Source organism: Lathamus discolor, chromosome 5 (assembly GCF_037157495.1).
Source record: "Lathamus discolor isolate bLatDis1 chromosome 5, bLatDis1.hap1, whole genome shotgun sequence".
Classification (NCBI taxonomy): Eukaryota; Metazoa; Chordata; class Aves; order Psittaciformes; family Psittacidae; genus Lathamus; species Lathamus discolor.
In genome coordinates this window covers 39588719-39616150 of record NC_088888.1, presented here as the reverse complement: position 1 = coordinate 39616150, position 27432 = coordinate 39588719, and the positions used below count along the sequence as shown (strand labels likewise).

Genomic DNA, 27432 nt, shown 5'->3' with positions numbered 1-27432 from the left:
TGTAGGAGTTTTTGGCTGGGGAGAAAGGGAGACCCAAATCATAGCAGTCTGGACTTTGATTGTCTTGTTCTGCAGTGGAATTGTGCCATTGCTGAGGTTAACTACTTGATACCATACAGTTGTTGAGTTTTGGTTGATTGTTTTTAGGTTTTGTTTGTTTGGTTTTTGTTTTGAAGGCCTGGCCCTCACTGAAGGAAAAAGGTGTTACTCTCTACTTTTATATTGTAGTAGTTTAAATGAAAATAGTGTAGAGTTTTTGAAAATTACAGAGACAAATCAGCTTTTTTAAAGTAATGGAATGTTTTGTAATACTGCATGTAATGCTACTCCACAACGTTTGCTGATACTACCGAATGTAATAGTAATGAAATGTCTTATTTGGCATTGGAAAGTTACTGTGCTGGACTCTGTACTGACATAGGTGATAATCCTGCAAAGATACATGCTTTCTGTTGAATTCAGTGATACAGCATCCAGTTGCTAAGCTGACCATCTGGATTTGAGGTTTGAAGAACATACATACATTATCTTGATTTTGGTTTTGCATGAGCTCTGACTTGTTTTAAAGTATTATCAGTATTTTTTTCAGAGTGCCAATGTAATGAAGGCTAATTGAACAGTTACCGTGGAGACCCTGCTGGGCTTCTTTGGTTGCCAAAAGAAAGTTCTGAGGTTAAATCCACTTAATATTAAAATCAGTCGAAAACACATAAAGTACATTCAGGTCTCCTATGCTACATAAATTTTTGTGAAGGGTAGAGAGGCTTTCCAGTGAATTTGAAAGCTGCATTTATGGTATGCACACGTTAGGGGGTAAAGGATGGAAAGAAAGGCCTCTGCTGCTGTCTCTGCCACTGATTAGATTGATTGTCTTGCATTATATTTGTAGATTTGAACCTTTGTTTGGTGTTCCTCTTAGTTTAGGCTTGCCCCAGGTTTTCTCAGAAATGAATGTATTACATATGCATGTATGTTTACGCTGTGTTCTAGTGACACTGGCCATACATCCCCTCTGTTGTATGTAGCCTGTACTTTGCTTGATTGGAAAGTTGCCCTTAAGGATGTGAAAAAATGGGATGAATACGGATGAATACACATGGCTGTGACAGGAAAATATAGAAGGTTGAGTGTGGTTGGGATTCATCAACGGATTAGCTTTCTAAACAGATATTGCAAGTAAAAATTCTTAAACATAATGGTTTAACTTGTTCTCTACAGGAAAGCGTGTACGTCAGAAGATGCTGCTTGTAAGATCTCAGAATCTGACCCTGAGGAATTATCAGATGAAGCAAGCGCTGACACCTTCTATGGAACTTCTCCTCCTAGTACACCCCGACAGATGAAGCGTATGTCAACAAAGCATCAGAAAAATAACGTTGGGAGACCTGCTAGCCGCTCCACTTCGAAAGGTAGGTGTGGTGTTTTGGGGTTTTTTCCTAAAATGACCTTAAAGTCGCAGTAGTTGCCATTCATTCCCTGATGGAGGAGATGCACAGAAATTGGAGCCAGGTACTGCAGTATCAAAAGATACTTGATACAAGTTTTTTTCTAATGTTACTAAATAGTGGTATCTAATAATAAAACACTTTTAGGTTAAAGTATGAATTTAAGCTTTTTTTTCTTCAATTTTGAGGAGATAAAAGAATGTGGTAATTACTTGTTGAAAAGAATTAAAAAAAAAAATGCAGTAGCTACATCTTTTCAAGCTGCCCTTCTAAGAGAAAGAGAAAAAAATGCATAACAGTAGTTGTTTTGCTGAGCTTGTGATGGGTGAGGAAAAGCCATTTTTTAAGATGGTGTGTTCAGTGTTTTCATATAGAATTATATGTAGGCTTTTAACTTTATAAAAACCCCAAATAAACCACACACAAAACCCACCAATATGTCTGACTGTTATTTGCCAGAGTTGTTATGGCAGCTTAAGTATTGCCAGTTGATGTTTTGGAAGCAATTTTTTAACTGGTTCACATGACACAGGAAGTGGTATCACAGAGCGCATTTACTTGCAAGGATTACATTTTCAAGGTAAGTGCTTCAGCATGAATAAAGGAATACAGTCTGTTCCGCAGTTGCATGGAGTTGTAGAGTGCAAGTTCATAATAAAAGAATGGCCCATACGAACATCTTCCAAAGCATTTGGTTCCCTTCCATTTCATACAATCTCCGATTATTGTCACTGTGAAGAGAGCATTCATCAGAAGACCTCTTCCTCAAAGTGAAGAGAAATCTTTTTATACTTGCCAGTACCTGTGTAAGCATTGGAACTATTAAGCTTTGTTTACTGGCTTTTAATTCTGCCTTTTGGCTATGTTAAAATCCTCTAATGCAACATTAACTTTATTTAGTTCTGTATATGGTAGTTATGTAATAACTTCTGCTTTCTGTCATTTCTTTTGTTTCTGTGCTTAAAAAAAAAAAAAAGGGTTGGTTTCTAACCAGAGAAATTGTGATACTAAAGGACTGTAGTGCATAACACTTCATAGTAACCTTTTGGTGCTGAGCTTACATTAAGGATCTATAACTGTATGAGAAATAGGGAGCTGTTGTTTACCCCTGCTATCCTCTAACCCACTGCAAGGTCAACATCTTCAAAGTCTGTCTGTTTCTTGTTTTCCTAGAAGCAAGGTAGAGATTCTGGGATGCGGTTTGCAAATTGTTGAGAAGTCAGGGTGCAAATTTAAGTCAGAGCATTGAACATGAAGTGCTCAGCGTTCTGAAATGTTGAGCAATAATAGATCTTCCCATTTTTGGCACCCAAAAGTATGTTGGCTTGGTGTATCATTCTCTATCATGATTTTCCATAGACAGAAAAGGAAAAATATTATTCTTCCACTGAGGAGGCCTTTTTTGCAAATAAGCTTATTAGTATTTCTCGTATTAATGGATGTCATAGTGAGGAGCACTGCAGCAAAACCTCTAAGGAAATCACTACTTCTAGAGTGGGAAACAAGCCCTTTGCAGCAGATAATCCTTAGCAGCATAGTAAACAGTGAAAAAATGACAAGGTATTCGGCCACTTTTTGTTCTTGAATAAGCAGGGGCCCTGTGACTGTGTAGCTGCTTGTGTTTCAACTCCTGATTCCTGGACTGCAGCTAGTCTACATTACAGGCGTTTTCCTCCAGCGTGCCATCAAGTACTTGAGAGAGAGAAAACCACTGTTTTAATACCAAGGAGTTCCTCCTGTCCTGATCTGCAAAGCGTAGATTGAAGAGGTTTTGTTATTGTTGCAGAAGAGCGATAAGGTCTGCTGCTGCTGAGGAAAGAACAGGAAGAAAAGAGATTGCATAGTTGTGCAGAAAAGGGCTGTTAAGAAGTATGGGAGAAGGCAAGTGTTTGTGTGTTGGGAGAGTGGTATGGTAGGCTGCTGGTGTTAAAGCAGTGTATTAAGATTACAGGGGGTTTCCCAGAACTAAGATCAAGACTCCCAAGAGCCAGGGTTAGGTCATTTTAGCTAGATTTCAAAATCCATACATGCTTCAGTTTTTATGAAATTGCGTGTGCAATGTACTCTCTTTAATTCTGTTTGACTTGGAAACAGAAATGCTCTGTTGCATTTTGAGGTTTTTATTTGGGAGGTTGTGTGACAAATGTGTGGAAAATGAACTTGGAACCCATTCTTTTCCTTTTGATCATACCCAGTTTTCAGTAGATGGCATACTCAAGACAGTGGCAGTTCTCTGTAGTCCTTTCCACAAAAGAGTTGAAGCAAGAGGAGAAAAAATTTTCTTTGGTGCTGCTGTACTGGTAATTTCCAGGACTATGTTTTACTTCTACCCATGACTGTTTTGTTAAACCATGCTTATGCTCAACATATGAAATGTGATTGTGAGCTGGATTGAACGATGTCTTTTCTTCTTGCTGCAGTCACGTTCATTCTTCTGTTTTTTTCTTACAGAAAAGATGAGTATGCCAACTCAGTCTGTGCATAAAGACAATGGGAAAACCATTGATAATGTGGAGGAGCACACTTATAAGCAAGGGAAAAAGATCCGAGACACACTAAGGACTACAGAACGAGATCACAAGAAAAATGTGCAGTGCTCATTTATGTTAGACTCAGTTGGTGGGTCTCTGCCAAAAAAAACAATTCCAGATGTTGATCTCAATAAGCCTTACCTCAGCCTTGGCTGTTGCAATGCTAAGCTTCCAGTCTCAGTGCCCATGCCAATACCCAGAACTACACGCCAGACTTCTAGGACTGATTGCCCGGCAGACCGCTTAAAATTCTTTGAAACCCTGCGGCTTTTGTTAAAACTTACCTCAGTCTCAAAGAAAAAGGACAGGGAGCAAAGAGGACAGGAAAACACCTCTTCTGTCTGGCTGAACCGATCCAATGAACTGATCTGGCTGGAGCTGCAAGCTTGGCATGCTGGCCGGAGCATTAATGACCAAGACCTCTATCTCTATGCAGCACGACAAGCTATCCCCGATATCATCAATGAAATCCTCACCTTCAAAGTGAACTATGGGAGCTTCTCCTATGTAAAGAATGGAGCCAGTCTCAATGGTACTTCAGGAGAAGGAGTTTGCAAAGCAACACGTCGAACTAGTACTTTGGGTTATTCAAGTTACCATGAACACCTCCATCGCCAGCGGGTCTCTTTTGAGCAAGTAAAGAGGATAATGGAGCTGCTAGAGTATATAGAAGCACTTTATCCGTCTCTGCAGGCTCTTCAAAAGGACTATGAAAAGTATGCTGCAAAGGACTTCCAAGACAGAGTGCAGGCACTCTGTTTATGGTTAAATATTACAAAAGACTTAAATCAAAAACTAAGGATTATGGGAACTGTACTGGGCATCAAAAATCTTTCTGACATTGGCTGGCCAGTGTTTGAAATTCCTTCTCCTGGACCGTCTAAGGACAATGATCCAGAGGATGAAGAAGTTGATGGGGAAACAGAAGTAAAGGAATCCTCAGGAACGTGCACAGAGGAGAGCGATGGGGAAGAACAAATCTCTGAAAAGAGTGTTGAGGAACTTAGACAAGCCATCAAGAACAATTTTTCTAATAAGCCAAATTTTGACTTTCAGGACCATTTTTCAAGGAGACTTGATAGGCTTGAATCTGAGGATGACTCCGCCTCTTGGGTTATTCCAGAATGCAGTGCTGAGGCAAGCTGCAGCCAACACTGTTTGACCTCTATTTACAGGCCGTTTGTAGATAAAGCACTGAAGCAAATGGGGTTGAGGAAGCTAATTTTAAGACTGCACAAGCTAATGCATGGTTCATTGCAAAGGGCCCGTATGGCGTTGGTAAGGAGTGATCACCAGCTGGAGGTAGGTTGCTACTAGTGTAAGTGGATAACAGGAGTACCTCCCCTGCTGTATTGTTTCTAACTGAAACTGGAGGAACTGGGATCATATGAAAGTGTTGGTTGCTTCGTTGACTTTTGGTAGCATGTGTTACAGTTAAGAGCCCAGTTCTACTTTCACTGAAATTAATCTGTAATTTGACCTGAAGTAGAATTTGTGTGAAGCACAAGCTAGTTCTCTATTCTTGTTTGTAATTGAAATGACATTTTTATGCTAACATCTTTGCTCATTACATTTTCTTATGTTTATTACAAATAAGTCAGAAAAATTGCAATGAAAAATTAGACACAAAAATTGAAATGTGAGAAGAATTAGATATGGAAGCATCATTTTCCTTGTCTCCAAGACTGGTTATCTTTCTGCAGGACATCCTTTATGAAAATGTCACTATTATTTTGAGGTTTTCTTCATCTAAGTGAATGAAGTACTCTGATGGCACGTTATGCTTGAGGCCAGATGGGAAAAATGAACGGATTCTCTTAACCTTGAAATATATGAAAGCAAGTCATGTTAGAATGTTGCATTCTTCAGCTGAGTTAGTTTTTCTTTCTTTGGGTCATTTTATATTCTTGATTGTGAGTTAATAAAAACAAAATTATGAAGTCGTAAGCAAAGGGCAGTAGCTGACATTTGATGTATGTATGATCTCAATAAATGGCTCGGACTTTGATTTCTTGGGTTTTTTTTTTAAGAAGTATTGGTTAGTCACTTGAAACATTTCAGATTGGGCCTACTGAAGAGCGATTAGTTAGTTAAATTGAGCAATAGAAGTTTAGGTGGCTAATACTGAGTCCTAATGTCATGTGCTGTTATCCTGAATGTTAGAAAATGAAATAACATTAATTTTATTTTTGCTCATAGACTAGGGTTTTTTAAAATATTTTTATAAGGAAATAAAAAAATCCAGCACTATACTTGCATCACAATGAAGATTGTATCTCTTATATATTTTGTTGTACTGTAGAAGGGTGGTATTTTCATAATCTGTTGTTGCTGAAAACTTCTTGTATAAAAGCCTTCAGCTCTGGTGCTATACGATTATTTAAGAAATAGTATAAAGAAGACTTTAATATACCATCTAAGAGACATTCTTATACTGTAAATCAGCTGGTGGTTAAATTATTATACTGTAGATCAGCTAGTGATTAAGCTTCAACTAAACTACGTGTAGAGGAAATCCCTGCTCACGCATGTTTGCTGTCTCTGCATAATGAGCTACTGGTTTTATAAACTACTTAAGAACCTGCAGCGCATAGTACATTATGTGCCAGCGTTATACAGTAATGAATAAGCTATTCCATCCTCCATGACGGTTGAGAAACATCACAGTATTAAAAAATGAAAGTAAAATTTTTCTTCTTCCTTTGTGTTTTACTTTCTAGGCAGCACTTTACCAGGAATTAGATCAATGTTAATGTTTTTCTCACCTTTGAAGTGATACTATTTAAACTTGCCACTGAAAAAAAGAATAAAAAATGCTAGTTATGTCTAATACATGAATAAAGGATATTCAGGTGTTGTAGTTAGCAGCTGTGAAATGAGAATTAGAATAAAACAACCTGAAACAGATCTTACCCTTAGATGGTGGACAGTGTGTGGTTATCTTTGAGCTGCACACATATCGTAGGCCAAATTTTCTTCCTAAATTAAAGAGTACCTCCATATGTGGAGGCTTTGAATTGTATTACGGGGTATATAGTTTAGCTATCTAGCATATCTATTTCAGATAGTTTCAATTACTCATAGAAATGGCATTTCATCTAAATGAAAAATGTTTATTATTTGAAAAAAAGCTTGATCTCTTTATATTTCATCTGCCTTTTTTAATTTCAATTTCTTAACATTTACCAAAGTTCTTAAGTTATTTTTTCAATAGTTGTAATAGTTTTGTTCAGTTTAGCGAATGACACTTTCTTAAATAATGCATTACTTTACAATACAAAGTTTTATATATGTGCATTATGTATTTGAAAGGAAAGAAGTTACCATCTCTTGCGAACTTGTTTCTCTAGATATAGATATTATTGTAAGACCTTTTTTAAAATATTTTGGAGTTTTCAAGTACTGTGTCTTATAATGAATATATGTTCCTGTGTATATTGTTAGGCTTAACTTGTATGTTCATCATAACCTCAAACAGCAGTTTCTTCTGTATAGTAAAGTGATCTCCAGTGTTAATGGACGTTTTAATCCTTTTAAAACAGAAACATAAAGAGATTGTTTTGTGTGCTCCCAGGGGTCCATAATTGTTTTCCTTACCCTGGTGTTGCTCAGATTAAAAAATAAAAAAGAGAAATTCAAACTTCTGTGGTTGATTTGCCAGTTAGTAGAATCTTACCTTTTAAAAATACTTTTGTATGATCTACTTTAAGCAAATGCTAAATCCTAAAGAATTTAAGGATCCTTTTCATGATACCTATTTCTTGTTACAGTTTTCAGAATTTCCAGATCACATGTTGTGTACAGATTACGTGCAGTTATTAAATTCCCCACCTTGTTGTGAGCAAAAATGCAGTACTGTATCATGGGAGGAGCTGAAATCCATGGATTTACCGTCTTTTGAACCTGCATTCTTGGTCCTCTGCCGAGTCCTACTCAATGTTATCCATGAATGTCTCAAGCTAAGGTTGGAACAAAGACCTGCTGGTGAACCATCTCTTTTGAGTATTAAACAGGTTTGCTTCAACTGTTTTGTGTTTGCCTTTTTTTATATATATTTGCTATTTAAAAATATTTTGTCATTTTGTTAAAAGGTCATCAGTTTAAAGAGGATTAGTTAAAGAAATGACAATCTGTAATTATGTAACAACTTTTAATAAATAGTCTTTTATTTCATATGGAGATCTGGTTTTTTGCATTGTAAACAACTGGTCATATATACCTCTCTGATTTAGATTTCCAAATCAAAAGTGGTGATTAAAGAATTATCAACCAGTGAAGTTATTTGTTCCATTTGCATTATAAGCTGTATAACAGTGTCCAGCACATCTTTCTCCATTTGGGTTTCTTAGGCAGTCTGTATATTTTACTTTTTTCTTTTAGCTGATCCTTTTTTCTTTGCAAATGTAAGATCTCTGCCAGCATACAGTGGTCACGTAGAGAAAGTTGATCAAGTATTAAAACAAAATGGAAAAAAAAAATATCTTTCCTAGGATATTGTTTTATATAAGTATCTGATATTTTCTGTGGATAGTGACCCAAGGTTATCAGTCCTGTCACTGGTTGTGAATGTTATAGAAGGATTCCTTTTCTGCTGTTTATCTGATACACTGAAGGCTGTTTAGATCAATGCCATTTTTCAAAGTCTAGTCCAGGACATCCTGCAGTTGTCTGAAGTCATCTCCCTGTTCCCTGGCAGGCATAACCAGATCAAGGTTTTATCAGGTGGTCTTTGAGGGTAAACACTTAAGCTTTTGGGCTGTTTATGATTTCATGTTCCAGTTATCTGCTGCTCCAGAATCACTTTATGGTCCCAAATAAATTTCAGTTGCCTCTCATCCCCACTGACTCCCCCTTACTGCCCCCCTTTTTGTTTCCTGGGTACGCTAGGAGTTTGAATGTCCTTGTATCCAAAAGTACAGTACCTACAATTTCAATCTTAAGAATCATAGTAAAATGCAGTATAGCGTACTGTATTGTAAAGAACAATAGCTGGGAGAGCAGAGACTGGCGCTTTTTTTTTCCCCTTACATTTTGTATTCTCTGTGTGGACTTTGATATAAGTAAAAGTTACACTTTCTTCCTGGAAAACAATGTTATTTGTTACAGAGTATTTTGATGGTGTGTACTTTCTTGCTAATTACATTATAAAAATGAATTCAACTCAGCAAATGCTTGCTGTCCCACGTGACATTTCTGAACAGGCAAAGGAGCTGTGGAGGATATTTCACAAATAAGTCTGTTTGTTTCCTGAAGAATTGTAATTCCTAAAACATTGAGCAGGCTTGAAACAGAGTCTGTGGGTCTGTTTTGTTTTGCATGTTCACAAAGTATTACAGAATTAGAGAGAATTCTGCGTTGGATATACTCTGGTCCAAACGTGGGGAAGCTGGGCCTCATACTGAGTTATCCAGGGCCTTGGTAGGCCAGGGCATGAATACTTTAAGTGAGAGAGAGATTCCACTGCTTCTCCAGTCAGTCTGCTCCAGCCTTTGTTTTTTCTCCCAGTAAAGCATTTATTTTTTTTTCTTGTATCCAGACACAATTTCCCTGAAGCAGCTTGTGCTGTTGCCTCTACTCAGGTTACTGTGCATCCTTGTGAAAGGAGTACCCCCGCTTTCTCTGTAGCTGCTACTCATTAGGCATTGGAAAACTGTGATTAATTCCCCTCGCATATTTTCTTCTGTAGGTTGAACAAACCCAGTCCCTTAAACTATAACTCATATGCATATAGAGCAGTGCAGTTTGATTTCTATAGTGATTGACCTAGTGGGTGTCATTTAGGGCACTGAGACCTTCAAGTGTCTCTTACATTTTGGTACCATTTGAAATGTGTAGCAGTACTGTTTGAATGTATCAGGCATGCAAGTCTTGATACTCATCTTTTCCAGGGTGAGGTTAAATTTGAATTATTAGAAAGTCAATTCTATAAAAAAAAAATAAAAGTGATTTGCAAGAAAAAGTATACTCACGGAAAGGAAACCAGCACAGATTATGTTCTTCCTACAGTGTGCTTTTTCTCCCATCCTTTCTCACTCGCTGCTTTTTTAGCCATCTCATCCATGTTTCAGTAGTAGCTCTTGTAATCCTTATGATCCTGTGTTACTGGATCTCTTAATGTCTTGACTGATGGCCGTTTTTGGGTTTTTCTTTTGCAGCTAGTGAGAGAGTGTAAAGAGGTTCTGAAGGGTGGCCTGTTAATGAAGCAATATTACCAGTTTATGTTACAGGAGGTATTAGATGATTTACAAAAGACTGATTGCAACATTGACTCTTTTGAAGAGGACCTACATAAAATGTTAATGGTAAGCTTCAAAAAAGAGAAAATATTTGGAGACCTAGTAAGTGTTATTAATCTGAATGCTGCTAATATTGTCCCTGTTGTGTGTAAGTCTTGCTAATTTTTTTGCTCTTGTGCTACTTTAACATAATTCTACTATTTTAATGGACTTGTAACACAGTAGCCATTGCCTTTTTAGCAGTGGTTTTAGCAATATTGATTTTTATTTACTGTACTGTGGTACAGAATACTTGTAAATTGCTTGTATTTACAATAAAATGATTCATATATAGAACTGTAAATTCCATACATTTAAACTAAACATTTAGTAACCTTTTGATATTAAATATAAAAATAAATACACTTATTTGACTAACATCATGTCTTGATATCTTGCTATTGCATTCATCCATTAATGATACCTTCCCTCTAATGTGTATTCATACTCCTATAAGTTAAAACACAAAGAAGTATTTTCAAGACTAACACTTGGCCTCTGAAAGGTATTAAATGAAATATTCTTTAGTAAATTTAGTTTAAATTCTGTTCTCTTGGATGTGACTGATTTTTATTCTTTGTGAGTTGTTTGAGCTTTGTCCTCAGTATTCTGGGAGGCGGAGGGAGATGACAAAAGTTACACCCCAGTACCTCATCACTAGTGTTTTGTCAGCAGAGCTGTTCACAAAGTCACAGAATGGTTGGGCTTAAAAGGGACCCCTGGAGATCATCTAGTCCAACCCCCTGCTAAAGCAGGTTCACCTAAAGCATGTTGCATAGGATTGCCTCCAGGCGGGTTTGAATATCTCCTGGGGAGACTCCACAACCTCCCTGGGCATCCTGTTCCAGTTCTCTGCCACCCTCAAAGTAAAGAAGTTCTTCCTTATATTCAGGTGGAACTTCCTCTGTTTCAGCTTGTCTGTTGCCCCTTATGCTGTTACTGGGCACCACTGAATAGTCTGGCCCCATCCTCTTGACACCCACCCTGAAGATGCTTGTATACATTAAGATCCCCTCTGTCTCTTCTCCAGGGTAAACAGGCCCAGCTCTTAGCTTTTCCCCGTAAGCGAGATGCCTCAGTCTGTTAATCATCTTGATAGGGCTCTGCTGGACCCATTAGTCAGAACTCTGTCCAGATGGCTTTTTATTATCTCCCAGAAAGGAGACTCCACAACCTCTTTGGATAACCTATTCCAATGCTCAGTCACCCCAATGGTTCTTTCCAATGTTCAAGTGGAACTTCCTGGGGTTTAGTTGATGCCTGTTGCCTCTTGTCACCTGGCACCACCAAAAAGAGTGGCCCCATCCCTTTGACACCCTCCTTTCAGGTACTCAGGCACATTCATCATATCTCCCCTGAGCTTTCTCTTTCTCCAGGCTAGACAGGCCGACACTTCCTCAGAGGAGAGATGCTCCAGCCCCTAATCATCTTTGTAGCCCTCTGCTGGACCCTCTCCGGTAGTTACTTGTCTCTTACCAGGGAGCCCAGAACTGAGCACACTACTCCAGATGCAGCCTCACCAGGGCAGAGTAGAGTTGGGGGACAACCTTCCTCAACCTGCTGGCTATTTACATTTATATATTTATATATATATATATATTTACATTTATTGCTACAATGTACATTTTTCAGGGTTGGGCTTTTACAATAAATATATATATATAAATGTATATACATGATGCACCCCAGGATATAATTTGCCTTCTGCCCCACAAGGGCACATTGTTCATAGTTGACTTGTCTACTGGGACCCCCAGGTCCTCCAGAGAGCTGCTTTCCAGCTGTTGATACCATCTATTGTTGAATGATGGGGAGGGACTCTATCAGAGAGTGTAGAGACAGGAGTGATGGCTTTAAACTGAAAGATGGGAGATTTAGATTGGAAGTTAGGGGAAAGTTCTTTACTGTGAGGGTGGTGAGGCACTGTAACAGGTTGCCCAGAGAAGTTGTGGATTCCCTATCCCTGGAAATGTTCAAAGACAGGTCGGATGGGGCTTTGACCAAACTGGTAGTGGAAGGTGTCCCTGCCCATGATTTTATGATCTTGACATTATTACAGTGTGGTCTGAGGATACGTAAAACCAATAGGAAGTGTCTTAACCATTTCTAAGGAGGGACGTTGCTTTGTACTGCAGGTTATTAAAGAAATTACAGTGATCTTGAAGGGTGGGTGTTCTAAGAAGAATCGTACTTAACTGTTTTTCTTGGTTTAAAACAATAATAAATAGAAGCGAGGGATAAGACTTGATATAAAGGAATGTGAGGTATAAAGTAGAACCTGAGAAACTTGTTAACTGCACTTACCTTTATCCAGGAGGATATGTACAGGTAAAATCTTTTAGAGTAATCTGAATAATAAAAGATTTAGATACCGTAGTTCAGCTTTGAAAACTTTGGCCACTGTAGGTACTTACTGATACAATGCTGAGTAGCAACACAGCAAGCAATGTGGTGATACTCAATATTTTCAGAGTTTTGGGGAGACGTAGTATTAAATACTTCAGTAACACTTTCTACTTCCCAAGCCATAAGTTGCCCCTTTTTTATGGAAGCATGTATCTCATTTTCAGTCATAGCAAATGAAAAACGTAGAAATATTTCCTACAAAATGTATAATGCTGAGGTGGTTGATCTGAGAAGTTGTAATCCTTAGTTACATATTGTAACTATTTCTGTTTAAATTATCTCTTTCAATGTACAGGTTTACTTTGATTATATGCGAAGCTGGATCCAAATGCTACAGCAGTTACCTCAGGCTTCTCATAGTTTAAAAAATCTGTTGGAGGAAGAATGGAATTTCACCAAAGAAATAACTCCTTATATAAGAGGAGGTGAAGCTCAAGCTGGAAAATTGTTCTGGTAGGTTTTATTTAATTATTCTGCTTGTGGTGTTGATTTGTACCAGACAGATATGCAAGTCAGCGCTTGTTCAGGGTTCCCAGGTTGGACTTCCGAAGGCTTCAATAAGCAGCTGATAGCTTTTGTGAATTTATGAATTATTGCACTATGACTGTAGCTATAGGATGCAGCAAGTGCAGATTGCTCTTACTCTAGCTGTAACAGGTATGACTGCTTCTATGGAAAAGTCTGTTCTTGTTAGCCCTATGCATGTAGAGTAACTACTGAGGGGCCCCAAGATGCTGCTTGTTTCTGCAGGCGGACTTGGCAACGCGGCTCTCTTGCGTTGGACAGAGTAGGAAGAAGTTTAAGGTGCCATGCTACCTGAATAAGACTCTGAAGTTCCACCATTTCTGTTGCTACAGTGATATTGCAGGAATGCTGCTGAAATCTACAGGAATGTTTTTAGATTCTGGACTACAAGAGAGTTGTGATGAATTTTGGGCCAGTGCCGATGACAGTACTGCATCAGATGAAATCAGGTATTAAGCCCTTTGGCTTAATAATAACAAACACACTCATGTTTCTGTACCCCTGACAGGTACATAACTGTATTTTATTTCTAAGAATGAAAACTCTAAATGCAAGACTCCGTAGACTGTTATTGCTGATATTTCTGTTTGTAGTGGTAATGACTATCATCTTGTTTGTTTGAAGCTTAGTAACCTTCTTTTTAGTTCAGGGTATGAGAGATTGTTTTTGTTGCAGTCTTTAAATTCACTTTATATACCCTTATCAAAAATGTGCCTGTGCAAGTTAAATATTATTTTGGTCAGCTGTTCGTAAATATTTACATTTCTATGTTCTTTCTACTGATGCATATGTAAATAATTCTTATTCTCTAATACCTATATAAGTGCAACATGATTTATTAAAACATTGTCACTTCATTCTTACCAATGTTTCAGGAGGTCTGTTATAGAGACCAGCCGAGCACTCAAAGAGCTGTTTCATGAAGCTAGAGAAAGGGCCTCCAAAGCTCTTGGCTTTGCTAAAATGCTGAGGAAGGTAAGTTAACAGCAGAATTTCAACTTATTTGTATGCTTTAAAGAAATGAAGTCTGAAGAGGTATTCTTTTCTTTTGTCGTTGTTTGTAGGACCTTGAAATAGCAGCAGAATTTGCATTGTCAGCCCCTGTGCGAGATCTTCTGAAAGTTCTAAAAACAAAAGAATATGTAAAGGTAAATTCAGTTTAGAGGCATGGAAGTAGAGTGGAGATAGAAAGCAAAATGTCAAAGAATGTTTATTGGCATCTTGCATTTTTTTAATGTGGCATGTATAACTCAGTATTTAAAATACCGCATTTAACGCTGAATTGTGGTAGTCAAATTGTTTTCTATACCTGCATTTGTGTGAATGAGAACACTAGTCTGTATTTCGGGAAATTAGTGTCTAATTCCTTTTCTTTCCAAAGATTATCTTTGTGATTTAGGAAAAGACTTTTTGCTTCAGTAGTACTTATTAATTTGTGAGAGGGGAGAAATAACCCTTAGTAGAGAGTGTTGCAAAACATAAGCACTTAAAAGTTTGTAAGGTAAAGAGGTACATCAGGAAATAGACATGTCATCTAAGACTATGTACCTGTGTTCTGTGTGCTTTTATAAAGCAACAGTATTATACTGGAGGTATATAATATCATGTAGGGAGTTTAATTTTTTTAACAGGCTTTTAACTCAGATGCTCATTAGTTTTGGGATTATTTTAGCTTTCGGTAATAATAATCTAGTTTTTACATCGACCTAACGTGAAAACTGAGTGGTTTCAAAATAAATTATGGCTGCCCAATGGTAAAAACATCGAGTGAGGTGTTTCATCATTGCATGGTGACATCAGACTCTGAAAAAGAGAGAATTAAACTCCACTATAGTCAGTTACCTCATGTCAAATCACAGGTATCAACCATTTTACTGTTTTCACAGTCTGATTATGATGCCTGACTTGGTTAATGACAGATAAATGACAGATAAAATGTACAAGTAGTTTTTGAATAGTATTGTAAGTAGTATAATCATAATAAGTAATATAATTTTGAGTAGTATTTTTTTAAAAGAGAACACTCTTATTGAACTTAATTAATCTCTCTTACATGAATAGTAAAAGAATAACTGATACTTTTTTAGTAATATTTTTTGCTTACTCTTAATCTTTTGTGGCCGTTGGGAAATGCTATATAGATTATTAAAGATCCTGAAGGAATTTTTCTTCTTTTAATATTCCACTCATAAAAATGTGTGCTTCAGAACTCTTATATTAGTGTTGACTAATTTACTTTTTAAAATGTGTGTGTATATATATATTTATATATATATATGAAATCAGACTTCTTTCCAGCAAGCTTCCTTTAGAAGAATATGTAGAAGGATCAATTGAAGGTGCAAAGAAAGGTATCATTGAAAGTTGGTGATGTAGCAGGTTTTAAGACCAATAATTTCTTATATGCATTTTGACTTTTAGTGCAAAAATAGCTGAATGTATTGGTTTAGTATATATACTGTACAGGTGTTTAAAATGGAAACTCTCCCTGTTGCTTAAATAAGATGCCATAGGTTATTTTATCTGTTTTATGTATCATAGAAGACAGCGAGATTCACTCGTTTGTAATGTTTTTATTTTTTCTATAGGTACAAATCCCTGGACTTGAGAGTTTACAAGTATTTGTACCAAATAATATTGCAGGGGAAAAATCTGTGATTTTGCAGCTCCTCAATGCAGCTGCTGGAAAGGATTGCTCAAAGGATTCAGATGAGCTTGCGTATGAGGCCTATTTACTAATGACCAAACACAGTGGTAAAGAGCATGAATTAGATGACAGCTGGAGTGCATGGGAAGGTCAACCAGTCAAAGTTGTGCCACATGTAGAAACTATTGATACCCTACGCACCATGCAGGTGAGTTTTGTTAGTTTTGGGGATTTTTTTTCCCTGTTTACATGATCCTCACACTTCTATATGAATGCTTGTCTTTCAGCGTAGCCACGCTAATTCAAGTGAGGCATGTGTTTTATAGGTAATAAGAAGTTAAATTCAAGGATAGGATTGATTCATAAGTTGTGTTAATGCAAGATTAAATTCAGTGGATTTTAACATTTATTGCTACAATGTACACTTTTCAGGGTTGGGCTTTTACAATAAAGAGATACTTTAAATTTCTAGTTGGGGCTTCAAGATTAAAAGTGTGCATGAGTCTTGAAAACTGTGCATTAAGAAGTCACCTGTCTCTGAGAATGTGTGGTGGTTGTGTGCTTTCCACACACTGAGACTAGTTACTTTTGATCTTGAGTGAATTGTGACATTTAAAGTTAAATTTCTGTGGAAGCTACTGGATGTTCAATGGTTATGCAGGAAGAAATATTTCAAGTCATACTTTCCCTCATAGCAAACTAATAGGGGTTCCCTGCCAGCAGTTCTGCTATGCTTTCGCAACTGAGCCAGCTGCAGCTGCCTTCCCCTTCTGTTCTTATATCCTTACATTACACTAACTGAATTTTCCTTTTGGTATGTCATGCAGTTCCTTGAATCCCTACCATAAGTGAGTTCTACTGTCCATGAGCAGAGTGATTTTCCATGTCACTGTGCCTGGCCTCTAGCATTTAGAGGCCTCTAGCAATTATAGGCAGCTGAAAAGGTCACTCCTCCCCATACTGGTGTTTTTAATGTGCGTGTTACTTTTTGTCTATTGTCCAGACTGAACAATAAAAAAATTAGCCTTTGATTAAGTGCTTAGAATTTCATTGGACTTCTTTTGAAGTCAGCATTTCATTCAGAAAATGAAAACAGCAAAAGGTGAAATTTGGCTTGCAAATGATACTCTATCTGACATACATAAGTGCATGTAAAACACTGTGTGAATGTGTTTGTATGTGTATAACACTGTTTATTAAGTTTTTTAATCTAATTTTGAAAGGTTAGGAAGTAAAATGTCTCTCAGAAAGATGGTGTCTTGTGTTTTTTAATAAAACAGGTTTTGATTGTGAAATAGAGAAAGTGTAAGATGTTAGTTAAAAAATACTCATAAAAGTATCCCATCAGCATTTAAAGAATTTTGAGCATGAAAATATTCTTTGGGGGTGAGGTATTGAAAATCAGGATGAAGTAAGTCTTCTTTTGTGAGTAGCTTGTTGCAGATGGGTTGTCTGTAGTTTGAAATCAACAGAACTTGCTATGTGACTCATAGTGCCCCAGCAAAGACTGTCACTGTACACTGTTATAGACTTCTGCAATATCAGAGCTCTGCTTTCCAAAGCAAATTCTTGCATTTTAATAATTTCCAAAATGTGAGCAAATACTGTGTGGTAATCTATGACTTTCCTTGTTCAGTCATAGTTTTTTGTCCTGAAGTGTATTACATTACTTGGATAAAAACCTGTTTATTTATGAATGGCTGTTACCTCCATCTGCTCTGAGAAAAATATAATTATTTTGCTTAGATTTTGCTTCTTCTTGTGTGACTATAAGAACTAGTGGTATCTTGTATTCCTAGGTTAATAACCTCCTCCTTGTAGTCATTCAATCTGCCCACCTTGTGAGTCAGAGAAAAGCTTTCCAGCAGTCTATTGAAGGGCTCATATCTCTGTGCCAGGAACAGACATCCAGCCAACCAATCATTGCCAAAGCTCTACAGCAGCTAAAGGTAATATGTCGATCAAAATTGATGGTACTTTGCTCACTGATAAGTAAGTATGTGTAAGGAGACTTGATTGCAGAGCTAATTACATATTCTGCAATTGTAATTTATGCAGCCTCTGTGGACTTTACTCTCAGTACAATTTTCATGGTGCTTTTGCAAAACGATTTCCAAGTGTATTTTTGAGCAATACTGGTGTAATCATTTTTGCACTGGGTAAATGGGACACTAGTCCATAATACAAGAGAAATAATAGCAGCAACAGAATGAATACTCTTTCTATGAGAGCACTATTGAATTGAAAGAAAGAGTTTGATTTCATAAAAATGAATTCTGTCAAAATCTGCAAGAACTCTATCAATGATATGTAAGAAGCAACTTTTTTTTTCCCCACTCTTTGGTGGGGTGTGTTTTGGTTTTGGGTTTTTTTTTTTCTTTGTGGGTTTTTTTTTGTGTGTGTGTGTTTTGCTGTGGGTTTTTTTTTCCCTTTGGTTTTGGTATTTTTTTCTGTTTTTTGGTTTTTGGTTTTTTTTAGAGGACCAAAAAAAGCAAAGATTTGTTAGGTTGAAGTTGCTATGTCAAGTCCCTGCATTTCCCCCTGAGTTCAGTAGAAGCTCTGCACACATACCAGGTTGAAAGTACAACCAAAGGCTTGGTCATCTTATAGAGATTAAAACTCATTTCTCGTCTGTCTGGTTTTGGTTGAGTGTCTTTATTTTGTGTCATCCCTGCCTCTTCCTGCTGTCTTTCTTTTAAAAGTTAATCTCATTCAAGCAAACAAAATTATAATGCTTCAGTTAATTGTAAGATTTGCTTAGTGCAACTGCTAGAAACTTTCTTTCTTCCAAAGACTGAATGAATTGTGATGGCATTAAAGTACCTTTCCATTTAAGGTAATGTAATTGTTAGATTTGTGTTTGCTTTAGCCTTGTCAACTGTCGAATATAAACACTAATTTGATGCCTCACCCATCTCTTTTTGTTGTTGTTACTCAGAGTGATGCATTACAGCTATGCAGTAAGATAAGCAGTGCCATTGATAGAGTTGATCACATGTTCACATCTGAGTTTGATGCTGAAGTTGATGAATCTGAATCTGCCACTCTGCAGCAATACTACAGGGAAGCCATGATTCAGGGTTATAATTTTGGGTTTGAGGTAAGGAAGCCAAATCTTAATGACACCTTTTTCTTTTGGTAAGAACCAGTTGAAATTTCTGGTTTTGTATTGGTGCAAATAAGGTAACTGTAACTCTGTGGGAATAAGAAGAATTCATAGAATCATTAAGGTTAGAAAAAATATTTAAGACCATGGAGTCCAACCATTAACTTAACGGTGCCAAGTCCACCACTAAACCATGTCCCTAAGCACCACATCTACATGTCTTTTAAATACTCCAGGGATGATGACTCCACCACTTCCCTGGGCAGCCTGTTCCAGTGCTTGACAACCCTTTAGTGAAGAAATTTTTCCTGATATCCAATCTAAACCTTTCCTGGTGCAACTGGAGGCCATTTCCTCTTGTCTTGCTTATTAAATGGGAAAAGAGACCAACCCCCGCTTTACTACAATCTCCTTTCAGGTAGTTATAGAGTGCGAAAGGTTCTCCCCTGAGCCTCCTTTTCTGCAGGTTGGACAACCCCAGTTCTCTCATCCGCTCCTTGCAGGACTTGTGTTCCAGACCCTTCACCACCTTTGTTGCCCTTTTCTGGACCTACTTCAGCACCTCAATATGTTTCTTGTAGTAAGGGGCCCAAAACTGAACACAGTATTCCACGTGTGGCCTCACCAGTGCCCAGTACAGGCAGACACTGGGGCCTTTGTGACCAAAATGCAGGACCTGGCACTGAGCCTTGTTGAACCTCATACAGTTGGTGTCCACCCATTGATCCAGCCTGTCCAGATCCCTGTGTATAGCTTTCCTACCCTTAAGATCAACAGTTCCACCCAACTTGGTGTCATCTGCAGACTTACATAGGGTGCACTCAATCCCCTTGTTCAAGTCATTGATAATATATTAAACAGAACTGGAGCCAGTACTGAGTCCTGGGTAACACTGCTTGTGACTGGATTTAACTCCATTCACCACCACTCTTTGGGCTTGTTCATCCAGCCAGTTTTTTATCAAACAAACAGTACACCCATCCAAGACTTGGACAGCCAGTTTCATCAGAATGCTCTGGGAAACAGTGTCAAAGGTTTCCTAAAGTCTCAGAAGACAACATCCACAGTCTTTCCCTCATCCACTAAGTGGGTCACCTTGTCATGGATGGGGATAAGATTAGTCAGTCAGGACCTGCCTTTCACAAACCCATGCTGTGACTGGGTCTGATCACTTTGTTGTCCTGTACATGCCACGTGATGGCACTCAAGGTGATCTATTCTTCCCTGGCATCAAAATCAGCCTGGCAGGCCTGTAGTTCCCTGGGTCCTCCTTCCAGCCCTTCTTGTAGATTTGCATCACACATTTACTAACTTCCAGTCAACTGGGACCTCTCAATTCTAGCAGAACATCATATGAAGTATATGTTGGTACAGAAATCTTATGGGAAAATGATTGTAAAAGAACAAAGAGCTCTATTAAATGCAGACTCCAATTAGCAATGCCCGGAAGTTTCAAAAAAACTTTAAGAACTTAATGATTTCAGGTGTAGTCATGTAAGCTCTGCTAGTTAGCAGTGTTTTAAGTGAAATCAGAAATATCTTTTGATATTGATTGTAATGTGTAACTTGGCTTCTTACAGTTTTTTCAGTGTAGGATAGCATAATACTGTAAATGAGCCATTCTTAAAAAGCTGTTGGTGATTCTTTGATGTGCTGCATATAGCTTTTGAGTGCCTGCCTTACCAGTGCTGATGAGGAAATGCCATGTTCATGTTGCTTTTGTATACAGGTTTGCTACTTGATTCCTGTGAGCTTTGTAAATGTTTTTTAAGACTGTATTATACTCTAGCATGCTTCTAAGGTTAGTTTTTAAAAAAACCCAAAACAAACAGCTGGCATTTCTGTTTAATTTTATAAATGCAGACATACAGCTTTTTAATCCCCTGATGCTACCTGCAGTGTGACTAAAAATAGATGCTACTTTGCAGTTCAGTCTCTAATTGTAGAATTGAGCTTTTTTTTCTTTTCTATAAATATGCAACTGCTTGCAAAAGATGATTTTGTCTAAGACTAGGATGTGACTGCTACTATACTATAGAATTTAGGTAGACTGCAGATGGTATTTAGATATTGCAGATGGTATTCCTGTTCTTATTATTAAGATGTGAAAAGTAATCTTTAGTTTCTTACAGTACCATAAAGAAGTTGTTCGCCTGATGTCTGGAGAATTCAGGCAGAAAATTGGAGACAAATATATCAGCTTTGCCAGAAAATGGATGAATTATGTGCTAACAAAATGTGAGAGTGGCCGAGGTACTCGACCCAGGTAACAGCCAACTTGTTACTACCATAGCAGTTTGTGTTTAAATACCATGCAGGATTTCTCACACTGTGAATAATGCTTTATTGTTTAAAAGTTCTTCTGAACTATTGATTCTTATGGCTCTTAAATTTTGAAAGTAATTTGAATAGTAAATGCATAAAGCCAAGTGAACACTCCAGCTGCTTAACAGAAGAATGCGGAACATTTTGCTTTATGTTAGCAGACAGAAAATGGGAAGAAAAAGTGGAGATTGTTAGACCCAGACAACTAAAAGACTTTAGGTAAGGGTCATTAGGTTGGAACAAAAGTCCTGTATGGTCAGGAGTCAATAAAGATTGCAGAATATGCAACAGTAAATCTCTGGGTATTCTGCAGAGAATTCTGTGCCAGTTGTGGAAATGTACATATGGAAGCTTTAGCATCCTGTAGAAGTCCTTCTGTTAGTCCTTTCTGAAATCATCTGAAGTATGGCCTGCAGATGAGGTAGAAGTATTTCCACTCTGGTGAAATCTCTTCAGTTTTATGATTGCAGTAATGGATGGATTTGTGGATTTTGTTTTGTTGTAATCTCAAGTACTTTCTCTCTGTTGTCAGTAGTGTTGTGTCCAGCGGTCTCTCAGACTGCTTGCAGCTGTTGCTATGAAACTACTCCTGGGCACTAATGAAAAAGGTTATAATCTTACATCGCTTTGAGGATGTAAACAGAGGAACTGGAAAACTGGCCCAAGCAAAATGATATCATTACTTCATTTATTTAGGTTGTTTTGCAGCTGGTATATCAGAAATTTAATAGGATTCTTTTGCATTAAAATAGATGCCTTATCTTGACCTGTGCTAGCAGTTTATATATCAGTGACAGTTTTGTTTTCTTAAAGTATAGGGCTAATCACTCTGTCCTGGAGGTGGTTTGTTCTGCTTGCTGGAAAGTGGAAAGAGTGGGTAGCCTGAAGTGGATAGGCTAGTTAGGGTGGTGTGCTAATCTTCAAAACACAGATGGAAACAAACAAACAAAAGAAAAGCCCAACCAAAACAAAATTAAAGGGCTTGTCAAGTATGTTAACAGCAAAAGGAGGATGAAGGTAAAGCAGAGATGTGTAATGCCTTCTTCACCTCTGTCTTTAACACAACTGGTGGACCCTGGGACTCATGGAGTCCTGGGTTGGAGTACCACGACTAGGGGAGTGATGAGTCCCTGGCTTTCAACTGAAACAAGTTTTGCTGCAGCAGTAGAAAACACACAAGTCTGTGGGGCCTGATGGAATTAATTCCAAGGTACTGAAGAAGTTGGCCAGTGTTGTTGCAAGACCTCCCTCTGTTATTTATCAATGTCTGGAAATCTGCAGAGGTCCCTCTTGACTGCAAGCTAGCAAACGTTATTCCAATTTTCAAGAAGGGCAAGAAAGCATACCCTGGTAATTATAGCCTGTCAGCCTCACTTCAGTTCCTGGGAAAATCATGGAGAAGATCATTCTGGGAGTTATTGAAAAACACTTCAGAAGACAGTGTCATCATCAGTCAAAGTTAATATGGGTTCATGGAGGGCAAGCCATGCCTTGCTAGCTAAATATACTTTCATGACAAGGTTACATGCCGAGTAGACGAAGAGAAAGCAATAGAAGTGGTTGGGTTTTTGTGTCTTTCTTAATTATTATTTCGACAGCTTTTGATACCGTCTCTCACAATATCCTGAACAAAATGCCCAGCATACAGGTAGATATGCACAATATGATGAGTGAACAATTGCCTGAATGGTTGGGCTCGAAGAATTGAAGCAAATAGGGTAATATTTGGCAGGTGTTCTCTGGGGCTCAATTTTAGGGCCAGTTCTCTTCAATGCTTTTATCTGTGATCTGGACATGGGAGTTGAATCCCTAATAAGTTTGACAATGATACTAAATTAGGAGGAGCTGTTGATTCCCTTGAAGGTACACAGATCTTACAAGAAAGAATTTGATAGATTATGAGTACTGGGCAGTCATCTTCTGAAACATAAAAAGTGCCAGATTTTGCAGCTGGGGTGGTGTAATCCTGTATATACATGTAGATCAGAGGCCAAGAGGTCAGAGTGCAGCCCTGCAGAAAGGGATCTCGTGGTTCTGGTTGATGGTAAGCTTTATGTGAGTCAACAATATGCCCTGGTGGTGAGGAGGGCCAACCCTATGTTGGGTTGCGTTAGGCACAGTGTAGCTAGCCATCTGAAAGAAGTGATTGTCCCATGATAGTTACCATTGGTGCAGCCTCACCTTAAATATGTGTGCACTTTTGGGCTCCACAGTGTAAGGAGGATGTGAAAATATTACAGTGTGTTTAAAAAAGAGCAACAAAGATGGTGAAAGGACTAGAAGGTAAGACTTAATGAGGAGTGGTTGAGAATACCAGGTTTGCTCAGCTTAGAGAAGAGGACACTGAGGAATGACTTCATTGCTGTCTATGACTTTCTTACATGAGGTGAAACAGAGTGGGAGGCATTGTAGACCATGAGAAAACAGCTTAAAGCTATGTTAGGGGAAGTTCAGATTGGCTACTAGGAAAGAGCTCTTCACTGACAGGGTGAAACAAGCTTCCTAGGGAAGTGTGGTCATGGCCACAGGCGTGTCAGTGTTGAAGAAGCATTTGGACAATGCTCTTATATATACTGTTTAATTTTTAGGTTGCCCTGCGTGGAGTCAGGAGTTGGACTCTGAGGATTCTTGTGGGTCTCTTCCAACTCAGGATATCCTATGATTCTACTTGCATTTTGTAGGTTGCAGCTACTAATTCTAGTAGGGCTAAGAGGAGTCAGTGAGGGGGAGAACAGGTGACCGAAGGCACAACTTTCTCTAGCCAAGTTACTTTTTTGTTTTTCATTACGAATGTAGGCCCTGAAACCACTGATGCCCAGTTACTATTGATCAGATAGTCATGAAATCTTAAGTAGTTTTGTTTCAGAAAGGAGAGTTTAGGCAGGGAACATAGTGGTTTGGCTTGTTGCTCTGAAACATACTACAAGGGAACTGATGATACTGTTCCTGTAGATAGCACGTATATAGGTTGAGATATGTAACATGGCCTGCTTACTTTATTTGTCAGTGTCCTTGCTAAAATCAGACTTTACCTGAGCATAACTGGGCAAATACTAATACAGATTAAATATTTTGCCTCTTATATATTGATCCATTTTATTACAAAGATTTTATCATATTTTCCAGAGGAAAAATAATTAACTGCCATTTACTGTTCTTAGATGTTGTCAAAACCCTTTTGATAGCTTTAGCCAAAGAGCAATTAATTTTCTGTCTTTTATTTTTCTTTGAGATAGGTGGGCAACTCAAGGTTTTGATTTTCTTCAAGCCATTGAGCCAGCATTTATTTCAGCTCTCCCAGAAGACGACTTCTTGGTATGGAATAAGTTATTCTGCATCTTGATTATTTCTAAGTGCTTCTGAAGCTATCAGTATATGTTTTCAGAGATATTTTTTATAAAACAATGTCTGAATATAAGTGCTGTCTGAAACAATTGCTGTTGTATATTACTGTTGATGTTGATCTCATAGAATCGTAGAATCACAGAGTCAGCAAGGTTGGAAAAGACCTTTAAGATCATCAAGTCCAACCATTACCCCAGGACTGCCACGCCTAAACCATATCACTGAGGGCCCCATCTATACGGTTTCTGCCAGGGCTAGTGATTCCACCACTTCCCTGGGAAACATGTTCCTATGCCCGATTACCCTCTCTGTGAAGAAATTTTTCCTAATACCCAATCTAAACCTCCCCTGGTGCAACTGGAGGCCATTTCCTCTTGTCCTATCACTTGTTACTAGGGAGAAGAGACCAACCCCCGCCTCACTACTGCCTCCTTCAGGTAGTTTGTAGAGAGCAATAAGGTCTCCCCTGAGCCTTTTCCAGACTAAAAAAACCCAGTTCCCTCTGTTGTTTCTCACTCAATTCCCTCACCCAGATCATCAGTGAAGATATTAAACAACACTGGCCCTAACACCAAGCCCTGAGGGACACCACTAGTGACCAGTCACCAACTGTATGTGGTACCATTTACCATTTACCACCACTCTTTGGGCTTGGCCATCCAGCCAGTTTCCAGCCCATCCAAGAGTACATCTCTACAGGCCATGAGCAGCCAATTCCTCCAGGAGAACACTTCTCTATTTTGTAAGACTCTGAGTAGAGTAGTGAATAGGGTGTGTTTGTGACCATTGCCATTAGTGTTTTCAAATTGCTGACAAGTTGCTGGTACATCTTAGGAGGTTATTTTGCCTCTTGGGAAATCTGATGGCAGCTTTTTTTTAGAATTACAGTTTATAATTGTCATAATAAATTTCAGATAAGGTTCTGACTCTTAGTTAACACCTGGAGTTCATTTATGGGTATGAATACAAAGTGACAGTTGTTTAAAGGTATTTCTTCAAATTGTGGCAATGGGAAACATACTTTAAAGCATCTTTCTTTTGTTTTTATTGTGGAAAAAAAGCCCCAGTAGACTAAAACTGCCTTTTTTCTGTGCTCTGCCTTCTTCCTTTTCCTGTGGAAGTAAAATTCTGAGAATTTATTTCTCTGGTCTTGGTACAGTCCTACAGAGAAGTGAAAGCACAATTGCCACAAAATAGCAGAATGTGAGTGATAACACCTCTGATTTTTATTAATTTCAGGATGTGTTATGAAATGCCAACCACATTAATCTTGCATAATACAGAAACAATATAGTTTAGTTTTTTTTTCACATGTATTTTTATCAAGAGCTCTCCTAAGTTTTGTTTTAGTCCTGTGTGTGTTGCTGGGAAAGCGTTGTCTGCCTGGATGATGGAGTTAAGCTTGTATTTGAAATGCTCTGATACTTTAGCTTCAGGAGGTAGCTGCTCAAAACTATTTGTGTTGACACAGTTTCCAAACAAGACTTTGAAAAAGTGGGAGAGAAAGGGGGAACCCAAAACCTTAGCTGCATTTCTGAACTTCTGCTTTCTTAAACTGGATTTCAGTCTTGGAGTGCATCACTTGAAATCTCTTTGTTTAATCTGACTCCTGTATAAAACAGGCCACAGCATTTCACCTAGAAATGTCTGTATCAATCCTAATCCTTTATTTAGATAATACCCCGTGTCATAGAAGAATTGCAGTCTGGATTTAAAGCTCTGGATTTAAAGCTGAAATTCTTCCTCAGTCTGGGTTGGAAAACCACTTTTTTTCTTTTTATCTTTTTAAACTAGCTTCAAGTTCTTGGTCTTCACTGAGTTTTTGAATTTCTGGAAGCAGTTTTGATAGTCTGAATGACTGGTGCATAGAAATGGCCTTTATAACAGCTATACCAAAGAACATGATTCTGATTCCTTATTGTGAAGATGTATCTTATCCCTGGTCTTCTGACAAGTAAATTGAATCAGAGGAAAATTTAGTAACTTGTCTGAGGTTGCATACACAGTCAATAGTACACCTAGTAATTACGCTCAGATTGCCTGAGCTCCACCAGTTCAGTGGTTTTAACTGTGAAAGATTCATGAAAGATTTGCTAACTTCATGGGTAGATAAGTAGATTCCTTTTAATATGTAGTGCTTCATATTTGTTGTTCTACAGACTTTTGTCTTGTGATTCATGCCATCATACACTTGCCAATTTTCTTTGGGTGTTTCTTCTTGGGGTAGGGAGAGAAGGTAGTTGCAGCTTTTTTCCAGTAAGCTTGGAGTTTAATTTTATGAACAACGGATATTTTTAAGTTCCACTAAGTTTATATTATGAAATATTCTTTATGATGTATCGTTGTTCAGTTCTTACATTGTTTTGACAAGGTCAAAAGGCAAGACAAAACTAAGACTTCATAGCTTAAAAAAAATGAAATCAATGAAGTCAAAACTCTAATGTGGATCCAAAATTTTAATGTAATTGAAAGAATGTAGGGGGGCTTACTTGACAGATTATGTATTTAACCAGTGTAATTTTGTTACTGTGAGATTTAGCATACGACTGTTAACTCTCCTGTAGCATAAAACATCACTTTTTCTGTTTGTCTTTTTTAGAGTTTACAAGCGCTGATGAATGAGTGCATTGGCCATGTTATTGGAAAACCTCACAGTCCTGTAACAGGTTTGTACCTTGGTAAGGCAGAAGTTACTGGCCTTCGTTCTGGAGCTTTGCTGCTATGGTTGCAGAATTTTGATTGTAAAGTACTTGTAAAATGCTACAAATACCAATAAAAGTATTTTTAAGCTTTTTGTGAATGTTGATGCAAAACCATTATTGCCTGA

The 27432-nt window shown here is 37.9% G+C and overlaps 1 protein-coding gene across 8 annotated transcripts in view; it reads left to right on the top strand.

Annotated features, from left to right (window-relative positions):
• The window catches only part of MAP3K4 (mitogen-activated protein kinase kinase kinase 4), a 67118-nt gene that overhangs the window by 16621 nt on the left and 23065 nt on the right, over positions 1-27432 (top strand). For 6 of the 8 annotated variants that reach the window (XM_065680451.1, XM_065680454.1, XM_065680453.1 and 3 more), the window contains exons 2-15: positions 1219-1409; positions 3897-5278; positions 7747-7989; positions 10132-10278; positions 12953-13110; positions 13515-13631; positions 14058-14157; positions 14247-14330; positions 15771-16037; positions 17629-17778; positions 18768-18929; positions 21068-21201; positions 24497-24575; positions 27205-27283. In XM_065680451.1, coding sequence (XP_065536523.1) covers positions 1219-1409; positions 3897-5278; positions 7747-7989; positions 10132-10278; positions 12953-13110; positions 13515-13631; positions 14058-14157; positions 14247-14330; positions 15771-16037; positions 17629-17778; positions 18768-18929; positions 21068-21201; positions 24497-24575; positions 27205-27283 — 3293 coding nt within the window. The remainder of the gene's footprint in view (positions 1-1218; positions 1410-3896; positions 5279-7746; positions 7990-10131; positions 10279-12952; positions 13111-13514; positions 13632-14057; positions 14158-14246; positions 14331-15770; positions 16038-17628; positions 17779-18767; positions 18930-21067; positions 21202-24496; positions 24576-27204; positions 27284-27432) is intronic. The other 2 variants (XM_065680452.1, XM_065680455.1) reach the window with 1 other exon arrangement.